The 26,633-nt window shown below is 45.7% G+C and overlaps 3 protein-coding genes across 3 annotated transcripts; all 3 read left to right on the plus strand.

Annotated features, from left to right (window-relative positions):
• Positions 1-2,796: 2,796 nt before the first annotated feature.
• Positions 2,797-5,880, plus strand: LOC123046709 (protein LYK5-like). Its single transcript, XM_044470132.1, has one exon. It carries the CDS (start codon positions 3,392-3,394, stop codon positions 5,510-5,512), a length of 2,121 nt encoding a protein of 706 aa, XP_044326067.1. The 5' UTR covers positions 2,797-3,391; the 3' UTR covers positions 5,513-5,880.
• Positions 5,881-9,055: 3,175 nt separating this feature from the next.
• LOC123046710 (nucleolin) lies at positions 9,056-9,899 on the plus strand. Its single transcript, XM_044470133.1, has 3 exons — positions 9,056-9,190; positions 9,311-9,373; positions 9,462-9,899. The coding sequence occupies exons 1-3, from the start codon at positions 9,142-9,144 to the stop codon at positions 9,725-9,727; spliced, it is 378 nt and encodes a 125-aa protein (XP_044326068.1). The 5' UTR covers positions 9,056-9,141; the 3' UTR covers positions 9,728-9,899.
• An 11,133-nt stretch (positions 9,900-21,032) lies between these two features.
• LOC123046711 (uncharacterized) lies at positions 21,033-25,045 on the plus strand. The gene is made up of 3 exons (XM_044470134.1): positions 21,033-22,539; positions 22,633-22,867; positions 24,491-25,045. Exons 1-3 carry the CDS (start codon positions 21,082-21,084, stop codon positions 24,793-24,795), a joined length of 1,998 nt encoding a protein of 665 aa, XP_044326069.1. The 5' UTR covers positions 21,033-21,081; the 3' UTR covers positions 24,796-25,045.
• Positions 25,046-26,633: the final 1,588 nt, after the last annotated feature.

Raw genomic sequence — 26,633 nt, forward strand, 5'->3', positions numbered from 1 at the left:
ATGCTCTCCCAGATCTATTTGCCACTTATTTTCTTCGAATTTCTCTTCCTTGGGTGGTGGCTATAGCTGGCCAAACGGGCCGGGATAGTTGGGTCGGCCCGGTAGCACGGCCGGCACGGCACGGGCCTGGCACGGCACGGCACGTGCTAAACGGGCCGGGCCCGGCACGCGGCACGCCATGGGCCGTGCCTGGGCCTGAAGGGCGAGCACGCGGGCCGGCACGGCACGGCCCGATTAACTTTTTTATATTTTTTTATGTATCCTAATATGGGCCAACAGGTAAAAATAGGCTAAAAACGCTCAATGCGCAAAATAAGAGGTAGATTAGTGGGCCTGGCGTGCCGGTGGGCCGGCCCGATTAGCATACGGGCCGTGCTTGGGCTGCAGGCTGCAGCACGCGGGCTGGCACGGCACGGCCCGTATAATAATCGTGCCTAGGCGGGCCGGGCCGTGCCAGGCACGATTAGGATGGGCCGTGCCGTGCCGGGCCGGGCCGGCCCGTTTGGCCAGCTATAGTGGTGGCTCAGGTGGCTGAATGAGTGCGTGCACACGTTTGACGCAGTCTCTATGGTGCGGATTCTCACTTACCTCGTCGACTCTGGCAACACGACCATGGTGAGAGCATCTCCAGCCGTTGAGCCCCCAGGAGGCATTTTTTTCGCCGCTTGGGGGGCTGCCGGCGAGATTTTTAGCGTGAGGATGAAAAAATCTCCAGCCGTTTCCATCCCCAAGCGAGCCGTCGTCCTCGCCGCTCCTGCTGCTCGCGCTGGCCATGTCGCTTCCGCTGCCTACGCGCTCATCCTGCGCACCACGGAGCACCCATCCATCGTGCCCTGCCACGGCATGTACGAGCAGGCCGACGAGCTGCAGATCCTGCTCGAGTACATGGATGGCGGGTCCCTGGACGACCGTCGCATCGCGTCCAACCTTCTCATCGACTCGGGGCGGCGCGTCCCGCTCGGGGACAACCTGGGGAAGAAGGGCAACTGGGCCGCCCTCAGGTGCGCCATCTGCTACTCCCTGGCGCCTGCTGCTCGCGCTGGCCGCGCCCGCGCCTGGCCGTGGCCGCGCTCGCGCTGTCGGCGAGCTTCCTGACCGCGGCGGCCAGGCACTCGCGGCACTGGGACGGGGCGGAGCCCGCGGACGGGCACTCCGGCGGAGCGCAGGGAGGCGAATCCCGTGGGCGCGGCGGCGGAGGGGAGCTTGGTGAGGATGGGTGACGCGCGGGCGCTCCTCCGAGGCCGCGGCGGCGGCGGCGACGAGGACGGAGAGGAGGAGGAGGAAGGGGGCGCAGGGCAAGCACGGCGAGCAGGCAGGAAGGCAAGGTGGAGCTGGGGCACGGGAAGAGAGAATCGGATGGGGAGAGGAAAAGTGGGGGCGAGAAAGCGACAGGAAGAGACAATCTGGGGGGAGATGTGGCTGCAAGTGGGCCACATGAGGCAAAAAAGCAGCGCCGGCGTCCCCAGCTGCCCCCCGGGGGGCTGGGTTCGGGGTGAGCTCGCCGGGGCTAATTTGAGTCAACTCCGGCGAAAAGTTAGCCTTTGGGGGCGTGAGTGGGGCTTTTTTCGCCCGCCGGCGCTGAAAAAGTGGTCCTGGGGAGCTTGTTGGGGGGCCTAGTGGAGATGCTCTGAGGGCTAGGTTGAAAGCGCCGGCTGCGCTGCTCAACCTCGTCTAGTCTTGGTAGGTTAGTACTTAATTTAAGAGGTAAATACACGGGTGGTGCTTAAACTTGCCATGGATGTTTACTTTAGTGCTTGAACTTGAAAAATACATTAAACTGGTTCTATAACTTGACAAGGAGGTGCAAATACGGTTCAAATCTCATATGTACACGCCTACGGTGCTGATGAAGCTTTCCAGCATGTCATTTTTCTTGGAAAGCCCCCTAACATTTTTTCTTACAAATAGGTCCTCAATTAGAAACATCACACATTTGTAAAATGAAAATAAAACTGTTTTGCCGGGGATTTAAATTTTAAACCTGTGGCCTACTTTTAGCATGCAGGCGTGGCCAGCCAGTCCACCGCTTCAAACTTACTGTGGTGAATGGATTCATATGATTTATATACACTAGGCGGAACAACATAAATTAACAGAATTTATTCCAGCAAAAAATAGTGTCGCGCCTGTGATTCAAACATCCGAGGTTATATAGCATCCTCGGATACCACTCCAACCAAAAAGATCTCATGTTTCTACAGTATAATTAGTATATATGACTGTAAAAAAATATAATTTAAAAGTATTTAAAATTTTACATGTGATTTTTAAAAAGAATGCATGTGTTATTTTATAACATATTCATAAAAAATTAAATATTTATAGAATTATAAAAATGTTATTTGATTTAAATATTATTCATGTGAGGATCTGCAATCTAAGAATTTATTTCAAAACACACAAACTTTTATGTATTATATAATCTTTTAAAACAACCCAAAATAATTCTTAAAGCATGAAACTTTCATGTACTACATGAATATTTTATAAAAAACATGGAATTTTATTAACTTATATGAGAATTTAGTTAAATATACAAAAGTTTAAAATTTTACTTTAATTTTTATTTAAAATCAAGCATGTTTTAAAAATATACAAATATTTTCAGAATTTGTAATTTAACAGTGTTTATTCTGTAAAATTATTGCCTAGATATTTTGTGAAATTAAATTAACTTTGTAAATATATTTTATGTTAATTATACTGTAGATTATTATTTATAAAACACGATTATCATTTACGTAGTTTTTTACAAATTTTAAAATGAATAAACCAACACATTGAAAATGGGCTGAAACGTGGTCCATTTTACCCCACAAGTGCATTATATTATAAAGGTAAATTTATCCTTTGTGGTATTACATCTCGTGTGTTTGAGTGGTATGTGTGGCCGCTATATGGCCTTACGTTGCCAACGGTTGAGTGGTATGTGAAATTTATCTCCAAGGTTTTTTTTAACAAGAAAATAATTTCAGGGGGCTTTTTTATAAGAAAATAATTTCAGGGTTTTATTTGCAAAACCAGACCACACGCCCATCTACCGATCGCTGACAGCAGGCCACATGCCACGCTGACATGCCTCGTCAGCATCGTGAACGTATAAAGATGAGATTTGAACCGTATTTGCATGTTCATGCCAAGTTGTAGAACCAGTTCGATGTATTTTACAAGTTCAGGCACTAAATTGCACACTTGTGGCAAGTTCAAGCACTAGTGGTATAATTACCTCTTAATTTAAATTTGCCTTGAAAATACCAAAATTTTACCAGGAAATATCGGCTTTCCGTCTACGTCAACGGTCGAGGTCGTTTGTACTAGTCTACTCCTGAGTCTTCACTTGGTTATTAATTCCCGGCTCCACACTCTTCGCCAGCATCCTGCAGGGGAAGCGATGAACCAAACTATTCCAAGTCCAAGTAAGCAAATCATGCCTCGTCCTCGTCTCCATGGCCGCGCCCCAGCTTCGCTTGCCATCCACCACCTCCTCATTTCGTTCCTCCTCACGCTGTCCCCGCTCGCGTCTGCGCAGCAAGAGTACGAGGCCAACGCGCAGAGCGACTGCTACGCCAACAACGGCAGCTCGGTCCTCGGCTACACCTGCAGCAAGAGCAAGAGCAACCACGCAAACTCCTCCTCGGCACCGGCATGCGCCACCTACCTGGCCTTCCGCTCCGATCTGCCCGGCTACGGCTCCCCAATCACCGTCGCCTACCTCCTCAACGCCAGCACGTCCGCCGTCGCCGCCGCCAACTCCGTGCCCGTCGCCTCCCCGGTCCAGAACGGCACCCTGCTCCTCGTCCCCGTCCGCTGCGCCTGCACGGCGGCGGGGCACTACCAGCATGACGCCGCCTACGTCATCCAGTTCGACTACGAGACCTACTTCTCCATCTCGAGCGACCTGTACCAGGGGCTCTCCACCTGCCAGGCGATGATGGCGCAGAACCCCGCGCATGATAGCCTCGATCTGTATCCCGGCATCGCCCTCACCGTGCCGCTCCGCTGCGCGTGCCCTTCGCCCGCGCAGGCCTCGGCTGGAGTCAAGTACCTCGTGACCTACGTCCTCGACTGGGACGACGACGCGTCCACCGTCGCCGACCGCTTCCACGCCGACTACCAGGCCCTGCTTCACGCCAATAGCATCACCGACGACACCACCGTATACCCGTTCACCACCATGCTGGTGCCACTCAAGGATCCGCCCACCTCTGAAATAGCGTTCCTGCCGGAGCCACCGACACCGTCACCAGCACCGTCCGATCCGGCGTCAGTCCCGCCGGCGAGTTCCACTGAATCAAGCAGTGGTCCTACTCCTAGGTGGCGGGTCGTCGTCGGCGTTGCTGCTGGATGCAGTGTTCTTACTTTGGGTGTCGTGCTTGCTCTCTTCTTGCTACGCCGTTGGTGTCGGCGGCACGGCGACCGTGGTGACCGAAGCAAGACCACCCTACCGGCAGTGGAGCATGCTGCGCCAGACGGGCCGGCGAAGGGAGCTTTGACGAGGGCGGCGTCCTTGATGTGGCCCATGGTGGTGCGCGAGGCAGTGGGGTCGCTGACCGTGTACGACTACGGGGATCTAGAGAGGGCGACGTCAGGTTTCTCGGAGGAGCAGCGTATTGGAAACTCGTCGGTCTACCGCGCGGTGATCAACGGCAGCGCTGTGGTCGTGAAGCGAGTGCCCGGCGACGTGGGCACTGAGGTGACCATCCTGGGGCGCGTCAACCACTCGAGCCTCATCCGCATGTCCGGCCTGTGCATGCACGGCGGCTACACCTACACGGTGTTCGAGTTCGCCGGGAACGGCGCGCTCAGCGACTGGCTCCACGGAGGCGAGGAGGAGGAGGGCCGCGTGCTCGGGTGGAGCCAGCGCGTGCAGGTGGCGCTCGACGTGGCAGGCGGGCTCAACTACCTGCACAACTACACCGATCCTCCCTACGTGCATAAGAATCTCAAGGCCAGCAACATCCTCCTCGACGCGTGCTTCCGCGCCAAGCTCTCAAACTTCGGCCTCGCGCGCGCGATCACCACGGACGACGAGGACGACGACCGCGGCGGCCTGTGGATGACCCGGCACGTGGTCGGCACGCAAGGTTATCTGGCGCCCGAGTACCTCGAGCACGGGTTGATCGGCCCCCAGCTCGACGTGTTCGCGTTCGGCGTCCTCGTGCTTCAGCTCTTGTCCGGGAAGGAGGCGGCTAGACAAGACGATGACGTCGGCGGCGGCGAGAACGGGAAGGTGGTATTGCTTTGGGAGGAAGCGGAACGGTTGGGCCTGGGCGGCGGCGCCGGCGACCTGCTGGACAAGGTGACGGCGTTCGTCGACGGCCGGCTGCATGGGCGGTACCCGTTGGACGTGGTGTTCGCTATGCTCGCGTTGGCACTGAGGTGCGTGGCCCGGGAGCCCCGGACGCGGCCGTCCATGGCCGAGGTGCTCCTTTCGCTCTCGGGAATGTACAATTGGACAATAAATTGGGACCCTCGGTGCCCTGACGGCACCGGAACTCGTCACGAACAATAGGTCCAGATTACTACTGTGCTACCGCATCCAACACGGCGGGTCACCGTCGGTGTACTTTCGCAAGACGTAGGCATCTTATGGACTTGTAATGCGATCAAGATCAGAAGTAAACCTTGGCACTGAAGTAAACTCAGTTCCAATCATCATGTCATTTTCTTGTTAGTATTAAGATCGTTAGGGGCATGTACAATGGTAGTATTACCTTGGTGATGCCTCAGTACAGCCACGTCGGTCAGGAGAGATGAGACCACCGTGCAATTTCACACCTATCCAATGCAACAGCAGCCCCACGACGTTTTTTTTTCGAAAAAGGGGCTCCCCGGCCTCTGCATCAGAAAAATGCATACGGCCACATTTATATAAAAATAAATAAGTTCAACAGAGTCTAGCGGTCTGCTTCAAAAAGAGCTGGCTCACAAAGAGCAACAAAAGCAAATAAGGCCCAAAAGCCACAACCGGCTGGCAAAAGATGAACATGTACACTAGTCGCCTATCCTATTACATGACCGCCATCCAAACCGGTTGAAGATATCCCGCGCTACCATCTCCCACCGGAGAGATGCAGTAACCAAACGCTCTGTGGCCTCCGTCGGAGTGAGTAAGGACCACATACGGATTAGCGCAGTAGCCCGGAATGCAACCTGCAAAAAATGAATAGTTGTTGTTCTGTTAAAAGCCAAATCATTTCTGCAGTTTCAAATTGCCCATAACAACGCACACGCTCCTACGCGAATTTGTTTAGCTGTTTCGGACTCTATCCCAACCAGCCACGTTCCAAAGAACGACCTGACCGAATGCGGAGGAGGAATGTTAAAGGCAATTTGCACCGAACGCCATAAGACCTTCGCCAACGGGCAATCAAAGAAGAGGTGCTTGATATTTTCATCCCGATCACAGAAACTACACCTAGTAGATCCTGTCCAGTTTCGCTTAACCAAATTATCTTTCGTTAAGATAACTTGTTTATGTACAAACCACATAAACACTTTGATTTTCAGAGGAACCTTAACTTTTCAAACATGTTTGGAAGTAGGAATCACACTAGAATTGATGACATCAATATACATCGACTTGACTGTGAATTCCCCAGATCTAGTAAACTTCCAACACAGCTTATCGGGCTGATGCTTAAGCTGAACCTCCATCAGTCTACGCACCAGATGAAGCCAGTCTTCCCACTGGTCTCCAACAAGCACCCTCCTAAACTGAATATTCAGGGGAGTGGACTGCAAACTCGTTGCAACCAGAGCATCACGACGCTGCACAATACGATAAAGCGAAGGATACTGAAGCGCCAACGGCGCATCCCCCAGCCAAGTATCCTCCCAGAAGCGAGTATTGTTGCCATCACCAATAATAAACTTTGTTCTATTAAAGAAAGTAGCTTTGACTCTCATTAGCCCTTTCCAGAATGGTGAATCAGTCGGTCTGACTGTCACCTGCGACAAAGTCTTAGAGTGGAGGTACTTGTTATGCAGAATCTGTGCCCAAGTAGCTTCAGTCTCAGCAGCTAACTTATATAGCCACTTACTGAGAAGACATTTGTTCTTGACCTCAAGATTTTCAATACCAAAACCCCCTTGGTCCTTCGGTCGGCAGATGACGTCCCATTTGGCTAAACGGTACTTTCTCTTAAGTTCATCACTTTGCCAGAAGAAACGGGACCGATAGAAGTCCAGCCTTTTCCTAACTCCAACTGGTACTTCAAAAAAGGACAGAAGGAACATAGGAAAACTCGTGAGCACCGAATTAATAAGAATCAACCGGCCTCCATACGATATGAGTTTGGCCTTCCAGCAACTCAGTTTCTTCTCAAACCGATCCTCGATACACTTCCATTCACTGTTAGTCAGCTTACGATGGTGAATGGGGATATCTAGGTAATTGAACGGGAGTGCACCCAATTCACACCCAAACAATTGCTTATATGCATCTTGTTCCTCTTTGGCTCTACCAAAACAGAACAACTCACTTTTATGGAAGTTAATCTTCAGACCGGTCAATTGCTCAAACAGGCACAACAGCCCCATGACGTGAGCCTACTCTCCCACCGAGATGCTATCTGTACCGGCCTTTCTCCTTCCTCTCTCTTTCTTTCACTTCTACCTCTCTTTCTCTTCATTTTTTCATCTCTCTCATACTTTCTCTCTTGAAGAGGCCGCCTCCTCTGCAGGAACCCGTTGTGCTCTGCAAGCTATCACTTTAGCACCACGCTAGCATCCGAGCCTAGCTGTCTCGTGAGGCATCACCTCTGAGGCTACCCGTTGGCCTTGCCCTTAGTACTCTTTCTACAAAATCTTAGAGCATCTCCAACCGCAGCCTTGAAACAGGACACTTGGTGCAAAAATATATTTTTCTTACCATTTGAGCCCAAAAAGGAGCTCCAAAGCTACCCTAAGAGCATCTCCAACAGACGCGCGCTAAAAAAGTTTTGCAGCACTGAAATAATGTTTTTGCGCGCAAGAGGTTTACCGTACGCACAAAAACACGGCGCACAACCCGGCGGCCCCACATGCAGCAGCCCGCACGCGCAAGCCGGCGGCCCAAATTTGCAGGCCCGCGTGCGCTAAATTTACAGCTTCGTTTTTGTGTGTGCTCTATTTTACAGCTTCTGCCGGAGAGCTGTTTTTTATCGCGGCTATATAGGTATCTTTTTCAACGGGCGCTTTATTTGGCGTGTCTGTTGGAGATGCTCTAAACATATAAAGTTGTGGTGCCCAAAAAATAAGACCAAGGTGATCCAAATTTAGATCACGCGTTGTCGTGCCCAAATACAAAAAACACCGCGCGTGTGTGGCCAACTGCCATATGGAGTTTCACCCCGCCTCTCGCGGCTGCCGCTGCCATGGAGCGCACCGCCAACCATGCCATCGACCCCGCACCTACCGGTCCTCGGTCAGGCCCCCATCCCCCTCGCCGCAGTCGTGGCTGACTTGTCGTCATCCGCTACACCGTCATTGCGGCACCACAAGCTGTCGTCACGGTAGGAGGTGCGGTAGCATCTGAAAAAGAAAACTTTGCATTTCCATGGGAATTTAAAATCCTCATGGAGACACTTCTAAAAGGTTGTCTTTGGTTTTGCGGCCTTACCTATTTTTTTAAAGAAAAAGCTCAAATGCCACACATTAAGTACTACATGTTTACAAACACACCCATACATAAAGATAAAATTACATTTAAAATCTTGGGGGTATGAAAAACTCTTGTGAATTCCTTCCTCTCTCTCCTCTTTGTGACACATAACTCGCATGAAGCATACAAAAAAAAACCACGACATCTTTTCGTTCCCTCCCTCCCTATAATCAGTCTTTGGCAAATGGTTTCCAAAAGCCTAATTTTTGAATGTTACACTACAATAATCTGATATGATCGTATAGAATACAATATCCTTGGTTAATCTTTCTGCCACCAATGGAAAATCCCATGGACACATTAGCGCGTAATATACACTAGTAGACTCTACAACCTTCCATTGAGTTTACCTATAAGTGGACTCTCGAACAATGCAAAACTTCTTGTTGTGATATTTGTGTACTACGTTAGGTAGATAAATATACACTTTGTGTATGTATATGTACAACATTGTTCTTAGACGGAAAAGTTGATTTGTAGTTTTGTTCTCTCTACATATGGCTCATAATAGAGATAATGATACTCAGTCGGGAAACAATGTTGCGGGTACATAACATGTCCTTTTTGAAGTTATAAATTTTATTGTAATAATTGGCTAGAAAAATTAATTGACTAATAGCAGTAATAATATAAAATCCAACTAACTATATATGTATCCATATGTAGATGATATGAGTGAGGATGACTTATCCTCTGATGCATCACCTTTTTCTTCGGGGAATTCAAATGGTGTTCATCTTATTCTCTTCCCTTTTCTAGTACAAATTATCATGTAGTTTACCTTGAAACTAGCAATTCACTTATATTCTAATTTCAGGTAGTCCGGTCGTTTTCAATATCACCGATAGGGACATGGACGACGAAATTATAACAGTTCAGAGTTCACCCCCTGAAGATAGCCCACCCGATAAGCGAAAATCACTTTTGGAGAATAAGAAGAAGAAGAAGAAGAGAAAGGTTACAGAGGACGAGGATAACAAAATGGAGGAGGAATCAGATGGGAAGGAGGACAACGCAGGCGAGGAGGAAGAGGAGGACAGTGAGGAGGAGGAGGAGGACAGTGAGGAGGAGGAGGATGAGTGAAGTCTACTTTCCTAGGTAGTTTTTTTATAGTGGCACCCTTTCTTCTTGCTCTTGGGAAAGATTTAGCGTTTAGCCGCTTAGTCGTTTGTTTCAAGAAGCAATGGTGGGCTCTCCATAGCTGCCTTGTGAGCAATTCCGTGTACGCCATTATCCTATCTAGGGTAGCATTTAGGAAAACAAAAAAATATAATATAAAAATATTATTATTTTCATCTGCTTTGTTTAGTTGGACCATTGATTTTTTGTATTTCCATGACATTCACGATCACTTTTTTGTGAACATTTTTGAAAAAAAACTCATGATTTTTTTTGAATTTGCAAAACTTTTGTTCGACTTCACGAATATTTTTTCAATACGTTAATATTTTTTCAGAATCACTAATATTTTATGATTTGAGGAATAATTTTCCAAAATTCACATGTTTTTTTATATTTGGTACTTTTTGAAATTCCCAATTATCTTAAAGAAGAAAAGGTAAAAAAAGTAAAAAAAAACGTAATGAAAAGAATTGAATACACTGGAGGTCCTAAAAGTTCCGGCGCGGTGTCACTTTAGTCCTATATTTTTCAAAATGCACCTTTAGGTGCTAATTCTATAGTAAGTGGTTTATCCGAGGTCCTTTTTCCCACTAGGGGCTCGCTGACCTGCTTGTGTGGTGCGTTGACCCCATGCCACATCGACTCGGGAGAGGAGATGAAAAAGAAGAGAAGAGAAACAATACAAGTTCATTTGGAACAATTAGAGAGAAGAGATTTGGGAAAGAACGAGAGCCAGGTAGTGGGGATTGTGAAGAACAATGTTTATACGTTTTTTTTTGTAAAATAGAGCAGCCTCCGCGGCCCCTGAGTTGACATGGCTTGGGTCAATGCGCCATGCGAGCAGGCCAGCGAGCGCTAGTGAAAAAAAGAGCCTCGGGTGAACCACTTACTATATAATTAAGACCAAAAGATGTGTTTCGAATTATATAGGAATAAAGTGACACTACGTCAAAATATTTAGGACCTCCAATGTATTTTTATCTGCTTTGTTTAGTTGGACCATCGATTTTTTGTATTTCCATGACATTCAAGATCACTTTTTTGCGAACATTTTTGAAAAAAAACTCATGATTTTTTTTGAATTTGCAAAATTTTTGTTCAACTTCACGAATATTTTTTCAATACGTGAATATTTTTTCAGAATCACTAATATTTTATGATTTGAGGAATAGTTTTCCAAAATTCACATGTTTTTTTATATTTGGTACTTTTTGAAATCCCCAATTATCTTAAAGAAGAAAAGGTAAAAAAAGAAAAAAAACGTAATGAAAAGAATTGAATACACTGGAGGTCCTAAAAGTTCCGGCGCGGTATCACTTTAGTCCTATATCTTTCAAAATGCACCTTTAGGTGCTAATTCTATAGTAAGTGGTTTATCCGAGGTCCTTTTTCCCACTAGGGCTCGCTGACCTGCTTGTGTGGTGCGTTGACCCCATGCCACATCGACTCGGGAGAGGAGATGAAAAAGAAGAGAAGAGAAACAATACAAGTTCATTTGGAACAATTAGAGAGAAGGGATTTGGGGAAGAATGAGAGCCAGGTAGTGGGGATTGTGAAGAATAATGTTTATACGTTTTTTTTGTAAAATAGAGCAGCCTCCGCGGCCCCTGAGTCGACATGGCTTGGGTCAATGCGCCACGCGAGCAGGCCAGCGAGCGCTAGTGAAAAAAAGAGCCTCGGGTGAACCACTTACTATATAATTAAGACCAAAAGATGCGTTTCGAATTATATAGGAATAAAGTGACACTGCGTCAAAATATTTAGGACCTCCAATGTTTTTTTATCTGCTTTGTTTAGTTGGACCATCGATTTTTTGTATTTCCATGACATTCAAGATCACTTTTTTTGAACATTTTTGAAAAAAAAACTCATGATTTTTTTGAATTTGCAATTTTTTTGTTCAACTTCACGAATATTTTTTCAGTACGTGAATATTTTTTCAGAATCACTAATATTTTATGATTTGAGGAATAGTTTTCCAAAATTCACATGTTTTTTTATATTTGGTACTTTTTGAAATCCCCAATTATCTTAAAGAAGAAATGGTAAAAAAAAGAAAAAAATGTAATGAAAAGAATTGAATACACTGGAGGTCCTAAAAGTTCCGGCGCGGTGTCACTTTAGTCCTATATCTTTCAAAATGCACCTTTAGGTGCTAATTCTATAGTAAGTAGTTTATCCGAGGTCCTTTTTTTCACTAGGGCTCGCTGACCTGCTTGTGTGGTGCGTTGACCCCATGCCACATCGATTCGGGAGAGGAGATGAAAAAGAGGAGAAGAGAAACAATACAAGTTCATTTGGAACAATTAGAGAGAAGGGATTTGGGGAAGAATGAGAGCCAGGTAGTGGGGATTGTGAAGAACAATGTTTATACGTTTTTTTTTGTAAAATAGAGCAGCCTCCGCGGCCCCTGAGTCGACATGGCTTGGGTCAATGCACCACGCGAGCAGGCCAGCGAGCGCTAGTGAAAAAAAGAGCCTCGGGTGAACCACTTACTATATAGTTAAGACCAAAAGATGCGTTTCGAATTATATAGGAATAAAGTGACACTGCGTCAAAATATTTAGGACCTCCAATGTTTTTTTATCTGCTTTGTTTAGTTGGACCATCGATTTTTTGTATTTCCATGACATTCAAGATCACTTTTTTGTGAACATTTTTGAAAAAAAAACTCATGATTTTTTTGAATTTGCAATTTTTTTGTTCAACTTCACGAATATTTTTTCAATACATGAATATTTTTTCAGAATCACTAATATTTTATGATTTGAGGAATAGTTTTCCAAAATTCACATGTTTTTTTATATTTGGTACTTTTTGAAATCCCCAATTATCTTAAAGAAGAAATAGTAGAAAAAAGAAAAAAAATGTAATGAAAAGAATTGAATACACTGGAGGTCCTAAAAGTTTCGGCGCGGTATCACTTTAGTCCTATATCTTTCAAAATGCACCTTTACGTGCTAATTCTATAGTAAGTAGTTTATCCGAGGTCCTTTTTTCCACTAGGGCTCGCTGACCTGCTTGTGTGGTGCGTTGACCCCATGCCACATCGACTCGGGAGAGGAGATGAAAAAGAAGAGAAGAGAAACAATACAAGTTCATTTGGAACAATTAGAGAGAAGGGATTTGGGGAAGAATGAGAGCCAGGTAGTGGGGATTGTGAAGAACAATGTTTATACGTTTTTTTTGTAAAATAGAGCAGCCTCCGCGACCCCTGAGTCGACATGGCTTGGGTCAATGCGCCACGCGAGCAGGCCAGCGAGCGCTAGTGAAAAAAAGATCCTCGGGTGAACCACTTACTATATAATTAAGACCAAAAGATGCGTTTCAAATTATATAGGAATAAAGTGACACTGCGTCAAAATATTTAGGACCTCCAATGTATTTCTTTAACTCTAATGAAAATACTTGAGGGGCTTCCCGGCCCGCTCATGGGCCGGTCCGGCATGCCGGAGGGGAGTGAGAGCTATTTCTCGCTTTAAGCGAGACGATCGCTCGCGTTCGCTGAAGGAAAATCGCGCCGCGTACGAAACTGGGCCGGCCTACTCGGGAACACTAAAATTTTAAAAAGCGAAGTTCATTTGGAACAATTAGAGAGAAGGGATTTGGGGAAGAATGAGAGCCAGGTAGTGGGGATTGTGAAGAACAATGTTTATACGTTTTTTTTGTAAAATAGAGCAGCCTCCGCGACCCCTGAGTCGACATGGCTTGGGTCAATGCGCCACGCGAGCAGGCCAGCGAGCGCTAGTGAAAAAAAGATCCTCGGGTGAACCACTTACTATATAATTAAGACCAAAAGATGCGTTTCAAATTATATAGGAATAAAGTGACACTGCGTCAAAATATTTAGGACCTCCAATGTATTTCTTTAACTCTAATGAAAATACTTGAGGGGCTTCCCGGCCCGCTCATGGGCCGGTCCGGCATGCCGGAGGGGAGTGAGAGCTATTTCTCGCTTTAAGCGAGACGATCGCTCGCGTTCGCTGAAGGAAAATCGCGCCGCGTACGAAACTGGGCCGGCCTACTCGGGAACACTAAAATTTTAAAAAGCGACAAACAAGGGAAGCGCGCAGGGGACTCGATTCCTGGTCTCCACAACGGTAGTCGGTTGTGGTAGCCAACGAGCTAGCAACAAATTTGTGATAAATTATGAGGCGCGAGCTACTTGAGTTAACACAAGCGAGATTTCCACTAGTTTTTCCCGGTTTGTCAGTTTTTCAGGTTTTTTATCTTTTATTTTTTTGCTTCATTTTTATTCAGTTTTCTCTGGGTTATTTCTCCATTTTTATTTGTTTCTCTTCTTCTCCATTTTTTTGTTTTTCTTTTGTTTGTTTTCATTTCCACGCTAAATTTTCGTACATGCCAAAAAGATTTTTTAATAAATGATCAACATTTTTTGTATACATGTTCAACATTGTCCGAACACTTATTCAACATATTCAAATGCTTGTTCAACATTTTAATATTTACTCAACATGTTTCAAATACTTGTTCGACTTTTTCCAAATACTGATTTAACATTTTCTAATACTTATTCAACACTTTCTCAAATACTCATTCAACAGTTTCAAAAATTTTGTTCCACAATTTTCATAATTATTCAACATTTTCAAAGTTTGTGTTCCACATTTTCCATATACTTGTTCAACATTTTGTAATACTTATTCAACATTTTTCCAATAAGTTTTGGACATTTTTAATACTTATTCAAAAAAATTCATATATTTGTTAAACATTTTTCAAATATTTGTTCTACATTTTTATTTAGAATGCTTGATTAACATTTTTCTATACATGATCAACATTTTTTAAAATACCTTTTCAACACTTTTCAACTACTTGCTCAGCATTTTAAAATACCTATTCAACAATTTCTCAAATACTTATTCAACATTTTCAATTTTTTGTTCCACATTTTTTATACTTACTCAACATTTTCAATTTTTTTGTTCTATCCTTGTTCATATACTTGTTCACCATTTTGTAATACTTATTTAATATTTTTCCAATATGTTTCCAACATTTTTCAAATACTTGTTCTACATTTTTTTGATTTTGAATGCTTAATTAACATTTTTATACATGATCAACATTTTTAAAAAATACTTGTTCTACATTTTTTATTTTGAATGTTTAATTAACATTTTTCTATACATGATCAACATTTTTTAAAATACTTGTTCAACATGTTTCAAATGATTTTGTAGAATTTTTTGTAAGTATATATATTTAAAATATTTGAAAGTATAAACAAAAAACTAAATGAAAAAACCTAAAATGAAAGAGGAAAATGAGGTTGTGGCCTCTCTCGCGCTTGGGCCGGCCCAATCCGCCCAATCCTTCAGCAAGCAGTGCCCTCCCTCAAGAGAAGTAGAAGCCCTAACAAGATCGTGTGCTTCTAAAATACAAGCTCGAGACTCATGACTAATAGATGCTTCCTGTAATAGCTCCTTTACTAGGATCTCTTTGACAATCACTTCATAGTTGCATGGATTCTCCTCTTGAATGTTCCGTACTACTTGCAAACAATCTGTGGCAATCTTTAACTTGGACAGGTTCAAGTCTAGAGCCAGGGAGAGAGCCTCATTACAGGCAATAGCTTCCAGGATTGCCGGCTGAGTAAGGCCCTCAAACACTAGTGACGATGCTTCAAGGAACGTGCCGCTCGAGTCTTGGCAGACTGCACTAACATCACCTTTGTTTTCTCTCCGGTTGACTCCACCATCAACATAAATCTTGGCGCTGCCATCCGCGGCTCGAGGCTTGCCATCCGCGCCAGACCATGCGTGGCCCGTCGGGGAAAACCCTATTCGCCGCTCGCTGCGGCAAAGTGTCGGGGATTCGCACAGGGCAAGCATGCTTGGGACAGGAGATGGGTCGGCCCAGTTCGAGCTTTACACAGTACTCCCAAATATGAACCCAGTTTTTCCCTGTGTATTCTGTTTTTTCCGTTCTTCTCCTTCTTTTGCCGTTTCTCTTTTTCTTTTTCCTTTGTTTTATAGTTTTATTTTTTATTTTTTCTTCTTCTTTTCGTTTTTAGTTATTTCTGTTTCTTTTTTACTTTTTTCAATTTTTTTGTTTGTTTTCTTTCTTTGGTTTTTTATTTATTTTTCCTTTCCTTTTCTTCTTTTTTTTTATCAAAAGAATTTCAAAATAATCAAACTGTGTTCATGTTTCCATAAAATGTTATCAAAAGAAGTTCTCAAGATTCAAACATTGTTCTCGTTACACAAATAGTTGAAAGTTTCAAAATGCAGAAATGTACCGGATTTCATTTTTTTCCTGTTTTCATAAAATGTTCGTGCTTCCAAATTTGTTCGGGATTTTTCAAATTTTGTTCTCAAGATTAAAAAATGTTCGTGCTTTAGAAATATGTTCGCGCTTCCAAATTTACTCGGGATTTTTCAAAATTGTTCTCCGTTTTAAAATTAGTTCTCAAGATTAAAAAATGTTCGTGCTTTAAAAAATTGTTCGCGCTCCCAAATTTGTTCTCAAGATTAAAAAAAATTCGTGCTTCCAAATTTGATCTCTGTTTCAAAATTTGTTCTCAAGATTTAAAAAATGTTCGTTCTTTAAATTTGTTCTCCGTTTCAGAAAATGTTTGAAACATTTCAAAAAAGTTTGTCATTTAAAAAGAACATGTTTACAAATTTGTTCTTCTTTCTCGAAAATCTTCTGAAATTTTAAAAACTGCGTGTAATTCCAATTATTTTTATGTAATTCAAAAACTATTTTGAAATCTGAAATTTTCCAAAAAATTGTTCGTGTTTTCTAAAATGTGTGCAACAATTGAAAAAATCTGTACGTTACAACAAATATGATGCTGCAAATCTGTACGTTATACTATCACAGAACTCCCAGTTGGTGTGGTGGCTAGCATCTCGCGTAATCAACTGTCTGGCGTGAGTTCCATCCCTAGCCGCTGCACTTATAGTTCTTTTTGGGGATTATTTTGCGCTATACGTGGGCCGGCCCAGTCGGAGCACTCCTGTGCGGGCGGCCGACTGTTTGCCGCAAGGAGCGGCGCATAGGAGCTCCCGCCCGTCGGGGCTGCTCTTTTTTTTTTTGAAAGCAAACAATGCTTTATTACTTAACGGTGGCTGGGCATATCGCCCGAGACACAGGCGCCCACATGGGCTGGTACATCAGAGTCCCACTGCATATAGTGGTTCATCTCACACATTCGACCAAGATTGGCGAGTTTATGTGCCACCGAGTTGGCACTCCTACTACAAACAGAAATACTAAACTTGGAGAACCAGAGCTTAAGTTGATATTTCATGTCCTCAATCACAGCAGAATACGCGGAGGAGTCCACTGTGCGCAGATCCAGAGCATCAGCGAGAAGCTGGGAGTCCGTTTCAAATTCGACTCGTACCATTCCTAGTTCAGATGTAGCAATTATCGCTTGAGCCATAGCACGGGCTTCCGCAGCAAACGCATCGGCCACATGCTCAACACAGCCCGCCCGAGCGCACAGGAGGTGGCCTTCCGCGTCTCGTACGGCGACGCCCCAGCCCGCCATGGGTTGTCCAGGGACAAAGGAACCATCGGCGTTGATCTTGTACTCACCATCGACAGGAGGCCGCCATCTCTCCGGTGTCTGCTTGGGGTCGGTGGGAGTATAAATGTGCAAGAATTCCAGAACGCTGCTCTGAGCCCTTCCGGCCACCACCTCGACAGTTAGTGGCAATTCTCCCGACCGGAGCTTGTTGCGATTAGACCACCATAACCACCAAGAAGTAAGAGCAAGAAGGCGCTTTTTTACATCCAGCCCTCACAAGAAGTCCATCATTGCATGCACGGACGTGATCCTTTCCAGCGCCTCTCGTTCCAGTTCCATTCCTAGCTCTCTCCAAACACCCTTGACAGTTTTGCACTTTATGAAGAGATGTGCCCCATCCTCGTCAGCTCGGCCGCAAAACAGGCATTTCGTGTCAGCTATAGGGATGCCTTTCCTAGCCACATTCATCCGCAGGGCAAGGGACTCATGCTTGACTCTCCAAGTGAACATTTGGACTGTTTTTGGGCAAGGTAGTTTCCATATCCGCTTCCACGAGTCATCCTCCGTTCTGTTCAGAGAGCCTGGGTTCGTAGTGCTTGCACCCACATCCCCATTCGACCTTGTTTTCTCCAGTTGGCAGTAGAGCTTATAGGCTGATTTGACAGAATGAGTTCCCTTACTATCATACTACCAAGCAATGAAATATTGGGCCCCTTCTCTCAGCGGGATTTGAAGGATATACTTGGCATCGTCAGCCCAAAAGGTATCACGAACCAGTTGTTCATCCCAGTGCCCAGTGGAAGGATCAATAAGCTCACACACTTTTTCAAGTAGGTTCTGCCCTCGAGCTGTTAAAACACGCCGTGACCAGGGCCGCGGTATCCACGGGTCATTCAAGATATTGACTTGGGTGCCATCCCCAATCCTCCAAATGTAGCCTTCCCGAAAGAGTTGCAACCCATGCAGCAAACTACGCCAGGAGTAAGAGATACCATCACGCGGGGCGGCCTCCAGCAGTTGATCGTTGGGGTAGTAACGGGCTCGTAACACCTGTGCGCATAGGGAGTCCGGGTTCTGGAGCAGCCTCCAAATCTGCCTCGACAGCATAGCAATGTTAAACCCGTGCATGTCCCGAAAGCCAAGCCCTCCCCGAGCCTTCGGAAGCGTGAGAGTTTTCCATCCTATCCAGTGAATGGGGTTCTCCTTGTCTTGTTGGCTCCACCAGTAATTTCCGACTAACGAACTGAGTTCTTCACAGAAAGTTTTAGTTAGGTAGAAGCATGACATGGCGAAGGTGGGAATCGCCTGGGCAACTGTAGTGACAAGGGTCTCCTTACCAGCCTTTGCGATGAGGCATTCTTTCCACCCGTACACCCGTCCAGCCATGGCTCCCTTGACAAAACTGAAGCTTTTTTCCTCGACTTGCCAACATGAACCGGCAACCCCAAATACTTCTCATTCCATTGTTCACTGTGGATTTGCAAGGCGTTCTTCACAATGGCTTTAAGCCCCTCATCTGTGTTCGGGCTGAACATGACGGCCGACTTCTCAAGGTTTATGCATTGACCCGAACACGCCTCATACAGATCCAGCAGCCGCCTAAGCTCCAGGGCCTCCTCTTGCTTCACTTTCAACATCAACAGAGAATCATCCGCGAATAGCAAGTGTGACAGCACCGCTGCCCCCTGACAGATTCGGACACCACTGATCCTCCCCGTCGCCTCCGCATCATGTAGCAGGGCCGAGAGCCCCTCCGCACAGATGACAAACAGGTAAGGCAAAGCTGGATCCCCCTGCCGAAGGCCTCGAGAAGGTGAAAACTGCCCAGTCAGAACCCCGTTGACCTTGATCTGATACCGGACCGTGCAGACGCAGTTCATGACCAGATCGATCCAACTCGGCCCGAACCCCATCTTAGTCAGCATAGCTCTAAGGAATTCCCACTCCACTCTATCGTAAGCTTTGCTCATGTCCGCTTTTACTGCTGCGATTCCTTCCTTGCCTCTTTTCTTGTTCAGAAGGTAGTGCGACACCTCATACGCCACCAGGACGTTGTCAGTTATCATTCTCCCTGGAACGAAGGCACTTTGGTTTGAGGATATAATCTCTGGAAGAATGAGTTTGAGGCGATTAGCAATAACCTCGGAAACCAACTTGTATATCACATTGCATAAGCTGATCGGCCGGAGGTCCTTAATTCTACTAGGACTTTTGACCTTTGGAATAAGCACAACCGTAGTATCATTCCATCCGTCCGGCATGGCACCACCATTAAGAACTGCAATGACTTCGTCAACAATCTTATCTCCCATAAAATGCCAGTGTTGTTTGTAAACCACCAAGGGCATGCCATCCGGTCCAGGCGCCTTCAGATCTCCAATATGATCAAGAGCGGCCTTCACTTCCTCTCGGGTAGCTTCCGCTTCCAGGACCGCCCGCATAGCCGGAGTCACGCGGGCCTGTACTCTGTCAATAAGCTCAGGAAGACGGTTGACTCCGGAAGAAGTGAAAAGGTCTTGAAAAAAAGAGCAAACGTAGGTGTTAAGCTCGTCTCCTTCCTTCACCTCCGATCCATCCTCCTTCACCAGTTTTTTGATCTTGTTGGCCTTCCTCCTGGCTGAGGCCACCGCCATGAAATACTTCGTACTTCTATTCCCATCCCGCAGCCAAGTAACATGAGAGCGCTGCTTTGCTTTGGTGTTTTTCTTCCCTTCTAGCTCCTCCAGTAGGCATCGCAGTCTTCCTTCCTCCCTAACTTTTGCAGCCGAGACCGGCGCCCTCATGCACCTCTCCAACTCCCTCTGAGTGTCTCTAACCCTATTCTCAAGCTCGCCCGCCACCTCCTTGCCCCATTTTCTCATCCTCCCGGCTACGTTTTTCATTGCCGACGCGACATCCCCTCTGTCCATCAAGCATCCTTCCTCCCACGCTCCCTGCACCTCAGCGCTGCATCCTTCTTCCTGGAGCCACCATGCCTCAAACCGGAACCCCCGATCTCCTCCCCCCGGCCTTCGCGTGGTTCCCTGGGTGCAGACAATGACGGGCTGATGGTCAGAGTGACGAGGAATGCCGTTTAAAACGGTGAGCTCTGGGAACCATTCACACCATCTTGCATTTGCGGTTGCTCTTCTTCATAGATGGACCAAAGCGTTTGCTGCAGAATTACGTGGTTGGGCCTGGTCCATTTACTGCATCGGGTGTGTAAGCGAGCTCGGGCCGGTTATTTCAGGTAAATATGGGCCGGTGGGCCTCACCGATAAAAGGTGCATAGCTGCTGCTATGGAGGAGGAGGAGGTATCGGGACTATAGCTGGCCAAACGGGCCGGGCTAAACAGGCCAGCCCGATGGGCCAGGCACGGCACGGGCTAAACGGACCGTGCCCGGCACGCGGCACGCCTTGGGCCGTGCCTGGGCCTGGAGCCTGGGCACGCGGGCCGGCACGGCACGGCCCGTTTAATTTTTTTATATATTTTCAGATATATATATATATATATATATATATATATATATATATATATATATACCTAAAATATAGCCCAATAGGCCTAAAAACCAGCCCAGCAGGCTGAAAGTGTGCAGCCCAGCGTGCTAAACGGGCCATCGGGCCGGCCCGTTTACTAATCAGGCCGTGCCTGGGCCAAGGAGCAGCGCCCGTGAGCCGGCACGGCCCGGCCGGGCCGTGCCGTGCCGGGCCGGCCCTTTTGGCCAGGTCTGATCGGGACTCTTCTCAAGAAAAACAAAAAAGAAGAATATTGTGGGGGAGAGAACGGGGAAAGTAAGGGGATTCTAGGGTTCCTTCATCCCCTCCCAGATGCCTCTCCCAAATCAACCGCCGCCGCCGCCGCCGGCGACCGAGCGCATCTATAAGCCCTCAAGCTGGGATCCGCGGCTCGAGGTTCAACGTCGGGAGAGATCGGAGCTTCTCAAGAAGATCATCGACTCGTATGATCATGCCCAGAAGCGACTCGCCATGGCCACGACATTCAAAGAGGAGATCTTCGTCGGCGCCGGCCTCTCCTTTGGCCTCCTCGACCCGACCACCAACATCATCTACAACACCCTCAGCGCCTCCGACCTCTGCGCTGACGAGATCAAGGCTGTTCAGCACCGGGACATTGCCGAGCGCTCCCTGGACGGCCTTGTCGCCTTCCTCGTCTCCTTCTTCCGCTACCTCGCGGAGTGGGAGGCCGTGCGCTACCTGCTCCACGCCGACACCGACCTCGTCTACGCGATGCGCCTCATCGTGCATGACCGGTGTCTCTCTTTCTTCAATATCAACTCTGATACCAGCAGGTCCGTTGTCCGCACGGCCCTAATGTGCGCGGCGCGGGCCTCTAAGCACATGAATCCCCAGCACCTAGTCAGCACCTGGCTGTCGCCGATTCGCCCTCTGGAAGAAGCTGTCCACGCGATCCAGAATGACATCAATAGTTTCACCTCTGTATTCGACCCACGTCACCATGCTCGCAAGCGTCCTCGCATGTCAGTGCAACCCCTTGATTTTGCTTGGAAGCGCGCATTCGAGCTCCCACAGTTGCCATCCTCCGTCGTGCCTTACCGACCTTACCAGTCCATGAAGTTTGCGCTCCTCCAGCGCATCCACGCTTTCTACCTCAAGGCACTTGCCCTGCTTCCGGTGACTGAGCTCCGGTCTTGCTACCACCACAGCATGCTCAAGGCTGGCCACTGCTATGGCCCCTTCGATCCTGTTGCCAACATCATTATCAACACAATCTGGTATAACTCCGTCTCCCCACCGACCAAAAAACTCAAGCTTGACATGATCAGTACCAATAGTCTGTTACGCATCGAGGCTCGCTCCTTCTATGGCCTTGTTTCTTTCCTCTGCGCTTCCGGCAAGAAACTCTATGAAGCCATGCGCTTCTTGCTTATTTCTGATTGCACTCTGGGCGATATGAACTTTTCGAACCCTTTGGTTGACTTCGGCGATCAAAACAAAATTTGTAATAGTTTCAGGGTTGCCGGTGTGGCTGCTTGGCACCCTGACCCTGTCGCGCAAGCAGAGTTTATTTCCTCATGCAAGTATCCATTCTCAAGTCCGAGGATTAATGCTCCACTCGACTCTGCTGATGTTGACCACATTACCAGAAAGATGTTTCACGGACTCCCCGCCCTTGGCAGTTCGCTGCGGCGTCAATCTGTTCCCATGCCCAAGCTCTGCCGTCGTGTTGAATATAAAATTGACCAATGGATGCACGAGTATACAAGAATCTCAAAGAAAGTCAAAGCAGCGCTTGCCTCATACAGAGTTAGTTCATCTTGACATTTGTGTGTTTACTTCTAATTATCATCCTTGCATGTTGCACTCATTGATTCGCTCCTTGCCTCTGCCCACCTGCAGGAACCCTTGTATCTTCATGTTATTTGTGGCGTCAACAATAATGTGTCTGGCCCTGAGTACTGTATGGATGGTCACAAACCCGTTTACATATACCAACATACTCATGTTAATTTTCTGGCAAGTCGAAGAGATGGACATCCAGAACTCTTCTTTGCTGAACTTAGCAACGACGAGGCAGAGGATGGAGGTGGGAAGGTTTTGTGTTGTCCTGTGAGCTTTCCACAGCCACGACAAGGTATATTATATTTTTTCATACAGCAAGTAGACTAAACTAACATGGTAACATTTGGACATCTGTAAAACCACCTCTAAGGGTCTCTTTTTGAAGTCCTAATGCTCTACTGCTAGTGCCAAGATATAAATGTTTTTAAGTAAATTGGAACATATCTCATCCTGCAGTTTGGTACAGTTTGAACATTCGGATGAACCCACGCTACTCTCTGGTATTGTGGTCACCTCTAGGTTCTCTTTTTTAAGTCCTAATGGTCTTCTTTTAGTGTAAATGTATTCCAAATCTGAAACCAGTACATCAATAGTGTTCCCTCCCAAGCTACCACTGGCTGTGTAAGCACCACTATCTTAGTCCTGGTCATCCACATCTGATCTACTCCCTCTGTCCCAAAATATAAGAACTTTTTTAACACTACACTAGTGTTAGAAACGTTCTTATATTATGGGACGGAGGGAGTACATTCTAAAGCTCGGATGTTCAACAAACTGATGATTACTTTTGCTCGAAGTTGCTATCCAGCAGGCTTCTGAGACATAGGGGAAAAAAGGTCTACTAGGTCTCCTACTTGTAATAATGAACTACCGAATCTGAAGAAGTCATCTAAGAGCTCAATAAGTAGGCTGAACCAAGTTTAACTTTTGCTTATGCATATCCTGCTATGAATTAGATTTATCTGGTAGATAATCATAATAGATCATACCAGTTTTTTGTAAACACACATTCTGGCCCCATCTTGGTACACGTTGTCAGTGAGCATCAAAACTTGTGAGTAATACTTGTCGAAGACTGCTGGTATAGATAGACTAAAGTAGTAGACTTAAGTCCCATCATTTTGTCTCAACCAACCTGATGATCCAACAAACGTTGTGCATGAGTATTGAAGTACTCAAGATTACGAACATCAATGCTTATCGATGATTCCATGGATACATAACTAGAATGTTTCTTTGTGTTGCTTATCAGTTTTTTCATGTCCTATTTAAATAAATACTTATAAATTATAATGAATCTTGACCTGAGTTCAGATTTTGAGTTGCATACTTCATTTGAAGTAGATTCAATTGCAATATATTGCTGTGTAAATCATTTTAAAAAAATGCATGATGGTTGCCTGTTGTTAGGAAATTGCACATTTATAGGTTCTTAAAGTTCATTCAAGTGGGTCATCAGCCGTTTAAGCTAGTACAGGATAGCAATTTATGATGTGGCATGATAATCCTTTTGGTCCCTCGTCTTGTGTTGGAGTGGTAATATAGTTTGCTGAAAACCCCATCTTTGAACCCCATATAGCAGGGAGCCCTATGTCAGCTAGTGCACTATCACTGAGTACTTGTATGCATTGCAGACTTGTTTTTAGTCAGATATCAGCAGGGGTAATCCCACCTTGATGTTTGCATGATCAGCCAATTTCTCGCAGTTAGTGATTAATAGGAAATGGTTAGGGTATAAAGTTACTCAGAAGTGTCTGAGTTCCACAAAAATAAACACCATCTATGCATGCATAGATAGTTGGGAAACTGAGTTACTCAGAAATGTCATTTTGCAATTACTTGTTTTTTATTGCTGATAGGTTATGCTAAAGTCTTTGATGGGTTCTAATCTTGCTATCTTGTTTGTGTGCTTCAGAAGAAATCCGCTGTCTGTACTGTGATTATGAAGGTACTAAAATTGTGCACCCGGCTATGGAGGAATTCCCATTCAAAGGGCGCGACTTGGAGTTTCAGAAGATGGTGTGTGGAATAGATCCCTACGAAGATGAACCCTGTCCAGACGTTTCGCAGTTCTACACCAACTGCACTATCATCAGGACCTCGTCCAGGGCATTAGATTGCGTGGGACATCTGGGAGAAGATGACTGGATCTATACCGACTTTGATGACGACAGTGATGAGGAAGATGACAGTGATGATTATAGTTGTGAATCCGAGTGAGGTGGGTTTTGGCTAGCGTTACTAACAAGCAGTTAGTTTCCAACTTTGCTGTACGGCAAATCAAGATATTGCTAAGTCTGAGGTCCTACCCGTTAGTTTTCTGCTTTGCTGTAGCCTAACTGCCTAAGTTAAGATATTTCGGAAGTCATAGCCCCTCCTACCTGTCTTGTGAATGTACCGTTTAGTTTGTGTATTGGATCATTCGCATGTGTTGGGAGTATTCTGACTGCAGAGCAACATTACATCGTCACTAGACTAGAAGGCTGTGGTGCTCCGATGTGCCTCTATCTACATGCTCTTTTTTTTTATAACAGATCTGCATGCTAATTTTAATTCAGCTATCTTACAGCGAGGAAAAAGGGGGGACAGTATTTTTCACCGCCAAATGTATGTAGGTGGACAAATAATTCCCTAAACTCGAATTTGCTATTAATTTTCACACCGTCACATTTTTAAAACAAGGTAAATCACCGCCTCAGGTGGTTTTTGAGTGGTAATGATATTATATTAACTTCAAAAACAGAAGTGGTATTGGTATAATGGTATTGGTTTGGATGTTGACCTTTGATCCAGTTGACGTGGCATGCGCCTTCTTGAGCGGAAGGCAGCTTCCTTACCCGTACGACGATATAGCCCCGCTGGGCAAAATTTCGTGTTTTGACCCTTCTCGTATACAAATTTAGGATATGACCCCGGTTTGATTTTTTTTTTTGGGATTTGACCCTTTTTCTTACCTCCAGGGTTGCTGTCGGTAGGGTTATACAGCCGAGCAGTTATTTCGCCCGACCCCCTGCCCCTGCCTATCTTCCCACCCCTTCCCCTTCGCCGTCGGCAGTTTCTTTCTTTCCCCCCTCGCCCCTCTCTCCCTCTCTCATCTCCTCCACTCCCCCCTCGGATCTTCACCGTTTTTGCATTGTTTTTGCGGATCGAGATGGTCCCGAAGAGAGAAACGTAAGCTCCTCCAATCCGTCCAAGTAGTTTTTGCAAACTTGCTTCCGATTCGACACATTATTTGCTTGAAATCCCTCATCTTTTTGAACTTAGATTGGATTTTTTTTCACCTAGGATTGTTTTAGCTTGATTATAGTTCTAGTTCTTAGTTCTTTAGTAACTAGTGGTATTGAATATGGACTCTAATCAATAGTTCATATGTTAGTGTGAAGATGAACCCTAGTTCATAAATTTTTTTGTTAAAAAAAGTATGATGTAATGCATGTGGGAGGACTTGCTTTGTTTTATGATGCATGTTGATATGATGATATGAAGATGTTGTTTGGAGAAAATACATTCAAGATGAACTCTATTTAAAAAAATGTTAAAAGATTGATGATATGATGCATGTTAGAGGATTTTATTTTGATATGATGCATGTTGATATGATGTGATCCATCATGTGTAGTAGATGTTGTCGGAGGAATATGCTTAAGATGAACCCTAGTTCATTTAACCAAGAAACTTTATTTTTTGTTTATGTATGCTTATGATGCTTTTGTTTATGAAATTTTATTAAGGCGGGCACCTCTTGCGAACAACGTTGGCCCATGGTACTCCATGCTTGACTATGCATTCGACAAGGGTCATCGTGCCCGTTTCATAGAGAACGGAGTGGTAAGCAATATGAAGGAAATATTGATCAAAGTTTTCGGATTGATGAAAATAAGTTCCTAACTCTTACTGTCCACTTTTTGACAGGTGCTCCATCCACTGCGCATGAGGGGTCACGAGGTTGCCTAGAATATGGATTACGACGAGCGCTACGCGCCGTACTTCAAGAGAGCCCGACTGTTGGGTTTCGTGTTGCAGTTCAAGTGTCAGCCCCCGACGCTTGTCCACGCAAC

The sequence above is a fragment of the Triticum aestivum genome, chromosome 2B (assembly GCF_018294505.1).
Source record: "Triticum aestivum cultivar Chinese Spring chromosome 2B, IWGSC CS RefSeq v2.1, whole genome shotgun sequence".
Taxonomy (NCBI): Eukaryota; Viridiplantae; Streptophyta; class Magnoliopsida; order Poales; family Poaceae; genus Triticum; species Triticum aestivum.

Bases quoted from the DNA above. Each gene is read 5' to 3' on its own strand.
- LOC123046711 (XM_044470134.1), top strand. From the start codon at position 21,082: ATGCCTCTCCCAAATCAACCGCCGCCGCCGCCGCCGGCGACCGAGCGC. The intron at 22,540-22,632 runs GTTAGTTCATCT...GCCCACCTGCAG, and splicing joins CAGCGCTTGCCTCATACAGA to GAACCCTTGTATCTTCATGT. The intron at 22,868-24,490 runs GTATATTATATT...TGTGTGCTTCAG, and splicing joins CTTTCCACAGCCACGACAAG to AAGAAATCCGCTGTCTGTAC.
- LOC123046710 (XM_044470133.1), top strand. From the start codon at position 9,142: ATGGCTCATAATAGAGATAATGATACTCAGTCGGGAAACAATGTTGCG. The intron at 9,191-9,310 runs GTACATAACATG...ATCCATATGTAG, and splicing joins GTCGGGAAACAATGTTGCGG to ATGATATGAGTGAGGATGAC. The intron at 9,374-9,461 runs GTGTTCATCTTA...TTCTAATTTCAG, and splicing joins TTCTTCGGGGAATTCAAATG to GTAGTCCGGTCGTTTTCAAT.
- LOC123046709 (XM_044470132.1), top strand. From the start codon at position 3,392: ATGAACCAAACTATTCCAAGTCCAAGTAAGCAAATCATGCCTCGTCCT.